Source organism: Bombus impatiens, unplaced genomic scaffold (assembly GCF_000188095.3).
Source record: "Bombus impatiens unplaced genomic scaffold, BIMP_2.2 scf_0017, whole genome shotgun sequence".
In the NCBI taxonomy this organism is placed as follows: Eukaryota; Metazoa; Arthropoda; class Insecta; order Hymenoptera; family Apidae; genus Bombus; species Bombus impatiens.
This window is the reverse complement of record NT_176436.1, coordinates 1328786-1340855: the sequence shown is the minus strand read 5'-3', so window position 1 is coordinate 1340855 and position 12070 is coordinate 1328786. Positions and strand designations below refer to the sequence as shown.

At 41.2% G+C, this 12070-nt stretch overlaps 1 protein-coding gene across 8 annotated transcripts in view; it reads right to left on the bottom strand.

Moving 5' to 3' along the window:
• Window positions 1-12070, bottom strand: part of LOC100749896 (zeta-sarcoglycan) — a 222582-nt gene that overhangs the window by 65234 nt on the left and 145278 nt on the right. Inside the window, exon 1 of one of the 8 annotated variants that reach the window (XM_024364483.2) lies at window positions 9693-10031. The exons of the other annotated variants lie outside the window; for them this stretch is intronic. Coding sequence (XP_024220251.1) covers window positions 9693-9805 — 113 coding nt within the window. The 5' untranslated portion in view covers window positions 9806-10031. Of the gene's footprint in view, window positions 1-9692; window positions 10032-12070 lie in introns of those variants that run through there. 8 annotated transcript variants of the gene reach the window in all.

Below are 12070 nucleotides of genomic sequence, written 5' to 3'. Positions count from 1 at the left end.
AACGCGTAAAACAAGTTACGGATTTAAGATGAGATTCTATAAATCTGAGACGATGCGCATATCAGGATTCTCGAAAATCCCAAATGACTTGTTAAAGGATCGCGATATACATTTTCCAAGTCGAAGAAATTCGCTTCGAGTTTTGCAATGTTGCAATAATATTTAAATAATAATCGAGTAATCGAAGAAAAACAATAATAAATACATTTTCGTTGTTTTTCTGATTTTTATGGTATCTGAAAGCTGTTCGGAAGCCACACTGATGAACTCAATTAATTGAAATGTACAGGAAAATGATGACTCTGTAAACACTGTTTCTTCAACTTACCTTAGAATTTATTGTTATTTATAGGACACATTTCTTATGTCTAATAAAATTTTGATATTTGATGCGCATTACTTGCCTTGATCGTATAAAGTATCACGTTCACCGAATCATTAATACTCTACATTCAACCAAAAGCTCTCCCAATTAATATAATAACTTTCCTATGATGTTTGAGCTAGAGCGTATTATTAACCTCGAATAGGGCAAATAACTCAGAGATACGTAACAGAAAATTTCACCTACTTGAACTTTCACCATCGTATTCGATTCGAGTGATCTCCGACCTAAAAGAACAAGAAGTCTGTTCGTGCTGTAAGTAGAATCCGGATTCTTTATCCGATCCAATTCGTACAATTACGATGAAATCGAGGAACGCAAATATCGGAGCGACCTAACGGTTGAGAGTTCCGTGGTAAGAGATACCGAGAGGTGGGTATAAAACGGGAACGTTAATTCTAGATTCCTCGCAGGACGTCTGGCGAGGATTTCGCCGGAATTCCGTTGGCGGGGTAGGACGATATCCAAAGAAAACGTTGGTAGACGTGGCCTGTGAGCTGTCGTCGAATCCCAAGGGCTAACCGATTTCCAATTTTCCGATATTCATGACGTCCCGACGGTGTGTTTGCTGATTGAGGTTTTCCTGTCTCGTGACTCTTTTTATTTCCCTACTAGAGAAAATCTCGGGGTAAGAAGAAACTGGACGCGGAGAGAAACAGCGAACGAACAAGCAAAGAGGCCTCCTCTGTGGCTCTTGTTCGTGACTGAAAAAGAAGCCGGCGCTGATCAAACGAACACGCTCAGGAGAAACATGAATCGCACGTTCAGCTGAGAACCGTGTTCAAGTGTCTCTCGTTTTCAAGATCGACACCGACGTGGCACTGAAAGGACGTAACACCCGTTACATCGTGTTGCCAGACGCTTTTCAATCGAGGATTTGTACGGTCCAAGACAGCTTTAAGATTTTAGGAATGTATGACAATGAGACTGGTAAACGTAGAATGTATCAATAGACAAGACTGTAATTGTGATACTCTGTTTTCTCTGGTGTATTATGTGGTCGCAACAAAAGCGGATGACGACTTTTACTGGGATACTCGAAAGAAAGGGACATTCTCTCGCGCATGAAACGGAACTGAATGGTTTCGAACGAGAGTTTGAATTTCAGCATAGCGTACGACTGAAATATTTCACTGGGTGATTTTTTAACAATCGTATCAAATTTATCTTACGTATTTATCTTTCATTTAAATGGAATATTCAACAATGAAGTATGAATATCTTAAAGAATTCGTTCCGTTTCCAAACGATCGATCCGGCAAAGTAAATCGAGGGAGCGCGTATGAGAGAGAAAAAAAAATCGTAGTTTCGAGGGCGCGAGGCACGGGGCTATCCACTTTATTCTCGAGTTCATGCATGCATTGAAAACGCAGAGCGCGTAACTCGAAAGTAGAGAAATATTGCATATTCATAGCGTAGTGAAGCCCTTTAACTCACGTTGGATATCCAAATAACGATTGCATATTGTAGGTTATCAAAGCGCGCTGCCACCTGTAAAATGTCGCTAGAATAACGGCACGCGTTCTCAATGTCTATAGCTAGCACCGAATGAAATATTTCTTTCATCCAACGTGTTTACCTCTCTGCTCGCGTAAAATCTCGTGTCCCTGCCTTTCTTTCTCTCTCTTCGCGTCTGTCGACGCAGTTAATGTATGCAGGTTGTCCCGTAACGCGTTGGACACATTTCGAGTGTCGAATGTGATTGATTCGACCTGAAAACAATGAGAAAACTTCATGTGTTCTATCCTTTGTTATCTGATCAACTTTATAGATGATGCTCCAAATCACTATCTTACGTTTCAAGCTGAATCTAGAGACGTTTTGTGTCATTGATCTGGTTCATTACGATACCATCTGGAAGCACTATCTTATATAGTAGAACAAAGTTTTCAACAACTTCGGGGGAACACCACAGGACATTGAGAGAGTAACCGGATCAATGACAAGATGTCTAAAGATTTATCTTGAAACGTTAGGTGGTCATTTTGACTATGTATATATATATCATCTGCATAGATATAATCAGATAACACATGACAGAACATATAAAACTCGTTATATGTATCTCGTAAACAAGAATAAACAGCACATGTATTTATACGAACATTTTTCAATCGTTTTAGGTGTACGATCAATTCCTGGAATATATCCCACATACGGAGAACCGAGAAATACACTGATGCATCAATTCACTGCTACTTTTCATCGAACGATACCCTGCGCTTATTGTTGTGAAAAGTTCATCGTATTCTTTCAAGACGCGAAAAATTATCGAAACACAGAATGAAGTATACAGTGCTTACAAAACGTACTGACGCATATTCTCATTTTCCAATGAAACTTTTTATCAGGTTCTACGTTTCATTCCCCCGCTACAGATTATATCGACATAAAAGTATCAAATAAGACGAAGAATAAAATGGTATATTTATAGTTTCTCATGCGCCGGTAATTGAATCAATTGTGAAACTAGAACAATGACACGAGTACGTACAATACTTTCAATAGTTGAAATGCAAGCGTTTAAATCTAATTTCTCAAAATCCTGATTTACATCGTTACAATGCGACAGCTTGTATAGCGGAGATCGTGTTGATAATTATCCAGACGAAATAAGCGAGATTAAAAAACTTACAAAGGAGAAAGATTTCTTTCTGAGATATTCGCGTATCGATCGAATCCTGCCACCGGAAGAAACAGCGAGAAATATTTAGGAACGTCGATGGCGGGCATCGATTTCAGGCCTCGGCGCACATTTTCTCGACGTACGGTGTATCAGACTCCCGGTGCAACAAATTTCTCTTTCTGTCCCTTGACGCGTGTATTTGTACCTCTATGTGTGCACGCTCTTAACTTCCGCCTTCGTGACTTTTTCATTTTCGTACAAAGCGCCTATCCGACCTTCCCGCTCTCTTCCTTTCCTCTGGTCGCCTCTCCTTTTTCCTCCGCCTTCCTCTTGCGTACCAGAGTTCACCGCTGCCTTCCAGTTTCTTCGAACGCGAGCTCATTTCTCCCGTTGCTGTGTATTTTGATACCTTCGCGGCGAGCTCGATGACGAAACAGGTGACGGATCATCATCGGTGCAAGCTCGTTCATTGTACGAAAAAGAAGGCGAAAGAGAACGCAGGAAAAAGGTTTGCGTTTCAACTGTTTGAGATGGATACCGTTGGAGAGAAGGAAACTTCGTTGACATTCGTTTCGAGATTCGGTGTTAACATCAAACATGATCTGGCTGTTGTTAAAAAAGTTTCAGCAAGGGTGGCGAAAAGGGATTCAAGGGGAAAATGAAAAGAGTACTCTCGATCGAGTTTAGCTCGTGAAGTAGTTGGTAAAAATGCATCCAGTGGAACCTTAAAAGCATCAAGATGAAGAAACAGGGAAGAATTTTATTCAATGCTGTAGATCTAAAATTTCTAAAATTGTCAGCTAAACGTATACCTCCTATTTTAACGATGCTGAAAATCTCGCATCCATGGAGTGGGCGTGTATCTAGTAAAGTTTTACAAGGATACAGAGGAATAAATCGTTCCACCTAATGTTACAAGAGGCTATAATAAAGTTACTATATTTTCCATGTTAGTGGCGTTAAAAATGTCATATCCATAGTTTTCTACATCGTCTATTTTTTTGTTTCTCTTCGATGGAAGGATAAAAAATCAAAGCAACAAAGCGAATTTATTCGACGTTTTTAAAAAATTAATGGAAACGAGTCGTATATAAAACTTCTCTACATCAAATTTCTACATAATTGGGTCGGGAAAAAACAGAATTGTGTATAGGCCGACCAAGAGCCGGTTAATTGTCGGAGCGTACCCGTAACGGATCAGCGTTAATTGAGATTTTTCCTGGAAGCGAGCTGTTCGTTTGATGTCGGCTGCAACAATATCACCGGCAGATAGGTATATACGTACGTATACATAGCGAAATTAATTGAGATACACTGGTGGTGGCATAAATCTACTTGAACTTCGCAGAAACCACCGCTATGCACGCAACTCTTCAGCCGGCGTGCCTCGGCCATAGTGAAACGAATGGTCGCGGAATTTCGTAGAGGTATGTCGTTACATTAAATAGAAACCATTTCGTTAACGACACCGAACGATCCTCTGTGGTCTATTAATACGATCGACTGCGTTGAATGGTTCGAATTCCACCGAGCGAAATCTCCACGCCCTTAATTTCGCGCCTAATGTAAAATTGGTCAGACATCGGCCGATCGCTTCGATAAATTCTTGAAACGGTGCGCGTTAATCGCTTAACGTACACGCCAGGCAAACGATGCGGGCTCTGCACCAAATTATTAACGGAATCGTGAATTTCGCAATACAAAGATGTCGACAGATTTAAGAGGAAAGTACGCGGGTTCCGATATTTCAGCGCCTATCAGAAGCATGCATGAATTTATTAACCCTAGAAATCGCGATTGATCTGATCTGAAATCGTATAACTATCTGTGTTCAAAATGCAATATATTATATCTATATTGGGATTGACGGAAATCGATGATTTTATTCGGCATTAATTCCGTGGTTCTAAAAGTTTCTGAATAAGCTATGATCCGGTTAAAAATTTAGAAAGCTCCTTTATAGAGTCGTATATTTATCTAGCGTTCAACACGTACCGCATACCGATAGCGTTGATGTCACACTATCGATCTATCTTATTTCGGCAGCCGTAATTACCGATCGAAGACATTTTCTAATAAAAGATAATTCTTTCCAACTGTTGGGAATAATGATAGATATAAGAGAACAGTCTTAATTTATCGGTAAATCGATTTCGGCCAATGATACCTACGTTTTTGTGTTATTTTCTCCCTCTATTTGGAATTCCGGTTAAGTATAGAAAAAGTTGAAACTCCTTTTGCACGTCATACTTTACTAAGATGAAATATTTCATCGTGTAAGCATCTCTACGAATTTTACGTAAAATTTGATATCGCAGCATAGATTTTAAGTCAATATCCGCAGGGTTAAAATAATCTCACACGAATTTATCCTCCGATTAAGGGGCAGTCTATCCATCTAATTCTTCGAGCAAAAAAAATTAATTCAGTTCTCAGTTCTGCTCATTCATGAGAATCTGCTCATCGCGTGACATCACAGATTACACATACCGCAAACAGACTTAACCCGATTTCACCTGCTTTAAAATCGCATCAGGAAACAATGGGTTGTGTCCCATAAGCGTTTATACGTATGAGAACGAGCGATCGCCGTGACAAAACACGGACGGAGCGGCGAACGAAATAACAAGCATCGACATCACGCTTAACGTTCAAAGAGACCGTGAAGAGCGTGTGACAGCGTTAATCGAGGAAACAGGGAAAAACACCTGTCCCCGGCGATACGTCCGCGCAAAATCGCTTTGGAAAACAGGCTCCATCGCGGGCCACGCGTTTAACACAATCTCGTCATTGTCGGTACTCGCGTCTGTCGTTGCTAATAACGATTAGTCCCCGTCGGTTTCTCGTATTCCTGGGTATAAATTCGGTAATGTCAATCGATGTTGATCAGTACCCAGGCTGGATAATAATATCGACCAGATCGTCGAAATAGTGGGAACGCATCGATGGTTTTGGGGGTAGATTAACGGTGTCGCGTGGCGAACGACTAGCCGTACCCTGGCTCGACGTTGATTTCCGTTGTCATGGAAAATACAAGGGCGAGGACGAGGTATATCGAATCGATTAGCATCAACGGGAAAGTAATTAACATCGACGAACGTTGGTCCAGTCATGCGGACGATGTTCAATACGAAGGAATCTATTATAATTACGACTCTTGACGGAAACGTTGTTGAAAAGATGGTCGGAAGCAGGGGAGTACAGGGGAGCCGCGTCGACGAAAGAAAGCTGTTCTCGAAGGGAGAATCGGATTTTTATTCTTGCTGTTATTCGATCGTTACACCAGAAGGAGGGGAACGGTGTAGCTTTCGCGTCGATTGCCGATGAATTGGCAAACGATTCGATAATTACCGCGAAACTTTGGCGACAAGTTCCTCTGTCGGGCTCGACAGGAAACGGAGACAGCGGCGAAGGCAAGAAGAGGATGGAAAAGGAGAGGGATCTCGTTCAGACCCCGTTCAACGACGGCTCGTCGGCTTATTTTCCGAATGCAAATGCCCGGAATAATCCATATTTTACGTCAAGATGACACCGCGTCGTCGTCTTGGCTTGGGGGATAGCTTTTTCTCCTCTCGTCCTCTCTATCGTTCTTCTCGCTGCCAGTCTTTCTTCTTGCACGCGCTTCGCTCTCACGAAAGAGGAAAGTTTATTCGCAAAGTTTTCCAAGAGTTTCGTCGCCTTTGCTGGAGAGAAGAGACGAACTCGGCCGCGAGACTCGACGCGCCACGGTTGACCTTATCGGTGCCGTTAAACGAATTTCTTATTTGCGAGACGCATCGCTTTCGAACGCGACAACTTCCGCGCCGGTGGAGGAACGCGTCGCGCCGACGCGATGGAGTAGTTCCGCTGAACGGACGTAACGAAGTCAAAGGTGCAAAGTGTTGAAAACTCGGATTAAAGAGCAGAGTGCCCCGTTATGAAGCTGTTTCGAAAGGCACCGGATCACGCTGAACGTTGTCACGGCTTCGAAACTGTTCGTTTTCGAGTAATCCCGTTTTAGAAACGACAGTTAACTAACTACAGTAAAATAATGTTATTTTATGCTAATAACAATGCTTTATCATTTATTTATTTACAAATTCGACCACTGAAACCTGCTTACCAATTACGCGGTTAGCTCAAGGCGGTAATACGACGTATATGTCTTTTTTTAAGTTCTTTTACGTTTGAAGTTGGGGATGTTAAAGGATCTACAGTAACAGCAAGTTTAAAGAAAGCTTTCGAGATGATACGGTAAAAGGTATCGCACGCCAGAAGGCTGGTCTCAATGGATACAATTGCGCTAACTAGGCTTTCATGAAAGCGAGTTTTAAACTTTCGCGTTTCTGCAGAAACGCACAACTTGGGCAAGTTTCCGCGATTCATCACGCGCTTCTGCAGCTCTCTGCTCCCATTCACGATAAACTGGGGCTTTGACCGAAGTCGTTGACACGCCTTGCGTGAAATGCAAAACCGAAAACATACAAGATTTCCTTCCTCGATGGCTTTCGTTGTTATGAACCGTTGTTCAACCACGTGTAACATTCTAAATAAAACGAAATGGAAACGCATGCTTCTACCAACAATATACAGTACAAGTCCTTTAAATCGAGCTATTCACTGCGTATTGTTTCTTTTTCCTGCAATGTTTATTATCTCCCATATCGCCCATAAATTCTAGAAAATATTTTTCCGCTAAAAGGTCTAAGCAACATTTCACGCAAAGACATCTAATGTAAAAATAGTCGATGAAAATTGTATCTCGCACTGTATTCAGATTTCATGAAGTTTATAATTCTGATTTTTAATCCAAGTTATTTTAAAACTGTTATTATCGACAAATCGTATTTTCATGTGATTAGCATTAAATCAACGTGCGTCCAACAAGTTTTCATAAAACTGACGATGAATTTCAAACTTTAATTGCGCCTAATCGACAAGTAGAGTGTGCCCGTTACTGATCAGACACCAATTTGTTAGTATCCCATTTTTCCTCCACTATATCTTCTTGACTCTCGCTATGAGCATCGTGCTACCGAACGAAAGTTTATCGACTAATATGAACGAGAAAGTTGCTCGTATTGTTTGTTATTTTAATGAAGAACCAGCGGAATGGTATTGTACGAGGAGCCCCTAGAGCGTGATTTGTTACCTGCTAACAGAAATTTATTATCGAAGAAACTCGACTCAGCTTAAGTATTCGAGTACCGTACACGGAACGTTGCGCGCAACATCTCGTTTTCCTTTTGGAAATTTATTCTGTTAATCAATGCGGATTTTGAATGATAATCACCATGTATACATATTCATCTCGGACGAGAGTAATCAAAAATAAAAAAAAACAAAAAAGAAATGGGAAGTCAGTAAATCTTGGAAAAGGTATAAGAGGTTTAAAAGCTTAATAATCAAACAAAAAACAATGCTTTTAAGCAAAATATATAATTCAAAGGAAAAGGAAGGAGAAGAAAGGAGAGAAGCAGAATATCGAGGAATGAAATAATGTGCAAAGATTACATTAAAATAATATGGAATGGACAAGAATGGAGCTTTGAAAACATAAAAGTTCGCAAATTAAATTTAGCTACAGGAAATATTCGAGAACTTGAAACTTCAGTAATTTAAAAATGTGACATTGTGAGTTTTTAAATGAAATGTTACAAATATATAAATTTCAAAGTTTTGGAATTAAAGAGTTTGAAACTCGAAAAATTTGAAAATTTGAACACGCGAAAGTTAAAAAATTCGAAAGTTTGGAAGTTTGAAAATTCTAATACTTGAAAATTAGAAATTTTTAATTTTTCCTCGGTGTTAAAAATTTCATCTTAATAACGATAAATTAACCAAGACATGATTGCAAGTGGAATGCTACGATCGAACTAAAAACTGCAAAACTTTCGAGCTATAAAAATATCCAACACACATTTGCAAAAGAAGAAATTCAATATCTCAGAGAGGAACGAAAGCTTTTAAGGGAAAGCAAAGGGAGTAAGCCTTGACGAAGAAAACCGTGGCATGATCGCAACGTCGATTTCGGCGTACGGTTCGAGTAACGCGACCTAAATTTTCGCTTTGTTTATGTTTCTACCTATATATTTCCGCGGCGTGTTGCTCGTGAGAAACGTCTCCGTGTTTAACTTGGAAATAAGCCACGGGTATCGACGAGAGAATCCGTCGTGTCGCCACGGCGCTTATTGTTCGAAAACGTGATTGCACACATGAAGCGCTCACAACTTGCTAGGGCACCGTTTAGCGAGGTAATTGCCATTTTAATAATACACGCGAAGGGAAGAACCGAACTGGCGAAACTCACCGTGCATTTTGAATGGCGGAGAAAGTTGCCGAATTTGTCTTGGCTACTTGCCATTAGATGCATCTAAAGCCGGACAAATGTGTTACGAAACAGTATATGCGCCTATTTTAATTCAACGGAAATGCACGTTTTTCGTAATGGAAATAGTACTCGAGTAAATGATGGGTTTTTTTAATGGCATCGTGGCAGATAGGTGAGTCGAAGGGACGGTACAATATTCGTTTCATAATAGGAAATCCTTCGACCGTTTTTGCTTTCTACGTAACACGAAATCGTGACGGAAGTCAATTGCAAACTAAAAGTGGTTCTTCAGTTGTTCTCTGCTCTTAAAACTATTCTATAACTCTGCTAATAGGAACAACACACGAAGGCCTTTAAACAGTTTCACCTACCTTCTCACCGATCTTGCCCAAATTTCAATAATCACACACGTAACACACACATGTAACGCTTCTTTTCTCTTCACTGTTTCGAACGTCACGAGAGACTCGCTTGTAACCACCATTCGGAACGTATCACATTATCTATACGGTAAAAAGATAAATACAGATTGTTTTAGATTTAAATGACGATGAACAGGTATGAGCACCATTAAACATTATGTGACAAGGTTAGATGGTGTCCGCCGCGTTAAAAACGTCAGTTTTAATAGGCGCCCTGCCGAGTAGAAATGGATCGAAACGAGGCGGTAATCAGAGCTTCGCGGCCGAGTTCGACGCTGCGCGATTGAAATAACAACGGTGTATTTTCTTTCAATTCGACCCCGGGGATAAGGTTTCGCGGTGCATCCGCGCACGCCCGACCTCTGACTGTATCTAAGGATCAAGAAAATCGTTTTTCATCGTCGCCAAGAGCCGGCTCACCCCGTGAAATTCGTTAATCCCGCCGCGGACACTTTCGGATCAGGCGAAAAAGTATTGCTTTCCTAACGAGATTTAAAATAAAAAAGAAGTCAAACAAAAACGGGAGAAGACGTCAGGCTGTCCGAAACGATTGCAGTAAACGGCGGCACTATTGCACAACCACCATCGTAGCAGGCCACGATCGATAAGCTCGAAATAATTGCTTTATTCGTTCTGTCACAGATCCCTGATAATCCGCTAATCCAACAAATAATATTCGAAAATTTTCGCGGCATTATATCGTTGCGTTGCTATTAATAATTCCGCATTAACTACTATCCTTTCCATATAGCTATCGATGCAGCGCCAAAAACAAAACAAATCCCTCCTTTTACACGTTTCTCTTCACGTCGTAGTAATTCGTCAACGAGCATTCCGCTGCTACTACATTCCGTTTGCGCCACGTTCGAATCTCGCTGATCGGCGATGATGTTTCACGGTGATTTCCAGCCGAACGAGAGTGACAAACCATCGGACTGACGAGACCGGGTCGGCGCGCGGCCTCGAAAACTGGCTCGCGGAGCCAATTAAAAGTTCGCGGCTGCCAGAGCCAATTACGTGCTCCAACCTACCATTGGAGAAAATGCTCGTCTCGCCGCGTCTAGGAGTGCGCGCGTACACCGTCTTTCCGTGGGAATACGCGACAACGAGAAACGAATGTTCGTTCTAGCGTCGAGATAACACACGCGCTACCTGTTTCCAAACACTATGCCTAATCGCATGTTCATAATTAATCGGTTGTCGGGTATGGCATACGAGCGCTTAAGCGGCTCGAATGCAGCTGCGAGGTGCTCGTTCCAACAACGTGCTGGCGGAACAGGAAGATGGAGTGCCTGCGTCTGCCAGTCATTTAGTCCGCGTGTCTACCGCCAGTCATTTGCCAAGTTCGTTTTCAGACCAACGAAAAGAAGAGCCATCTCGTTCCAGTACGGATTGGTGGGACGAGCGTGTCGCGAGAGCTTGTTGCGCACGTTCTTGAACGTGTTATGCGTTTTACAGGTATGTGATATACGTGCGCGCGCACGTACGTGTTGCGGAATGATTTTGGAGGAACGAACGACACGACGCGACGAGAATTCCATTGGAAATACCGATTGCGCCACGTCTACGCATCTAGCTCCGAATTTGACGCGTCTACGATTCGTGGTCGACGCGATTCGTAGTTAAAAAAGAATTGTTTTTGATTTGGATTTTTATGTATGGACACGATCGACTTACATAACGACGAATCGATAGGGAAGGATAACTGGTTTCTCTGTAAATTGACAATAAAAACTAGCTATTATTATCTTCTATGAGAAAACTTCCAGCAGAGACAGAGATCAAAGGTGAAGTGAATACATTATAAAGGTTATTGGTTCATGTTCTTAGAAGCTATTTTAAAAGCCACGAGTCCTCCGTAAATTATTACTTTTATAATAAACCCGCGTGATAAAAAGTGAATCTACGAAACCGCATTCTGAATACAAACGACCAGTGTTATTTTCCACCAGAAAAATTACAAGGGATCAGCAGGGATCAAAGATGGTATGAATCGATTATGAAGGTTGTTAGTTTGTCTTTGAAGAAGTTATTTCCGAGGATACGTACTCTCGTAAATTTATTGCTTTTAAATTAAGTCTGTAGTTTGAAAAGCGATTTATCTTCTATTAATAAAATTCTTACAGCAGAGGTTAAACGTGAGAGGTCAGACGAGCCAGATTCCAAGAAGATTACCAAGATACAGCTTCCGTTTTTGATAATTAAGTATTACCGAAATCGATCTCCTAAGGTGGCTCTCTCCGTCAAGGTGCATCGCTTTGACATACGATAACCGAAGCGACTCGAATCCTCTGCCAAATAATGTAGCGCATAAACCAAATCAGATT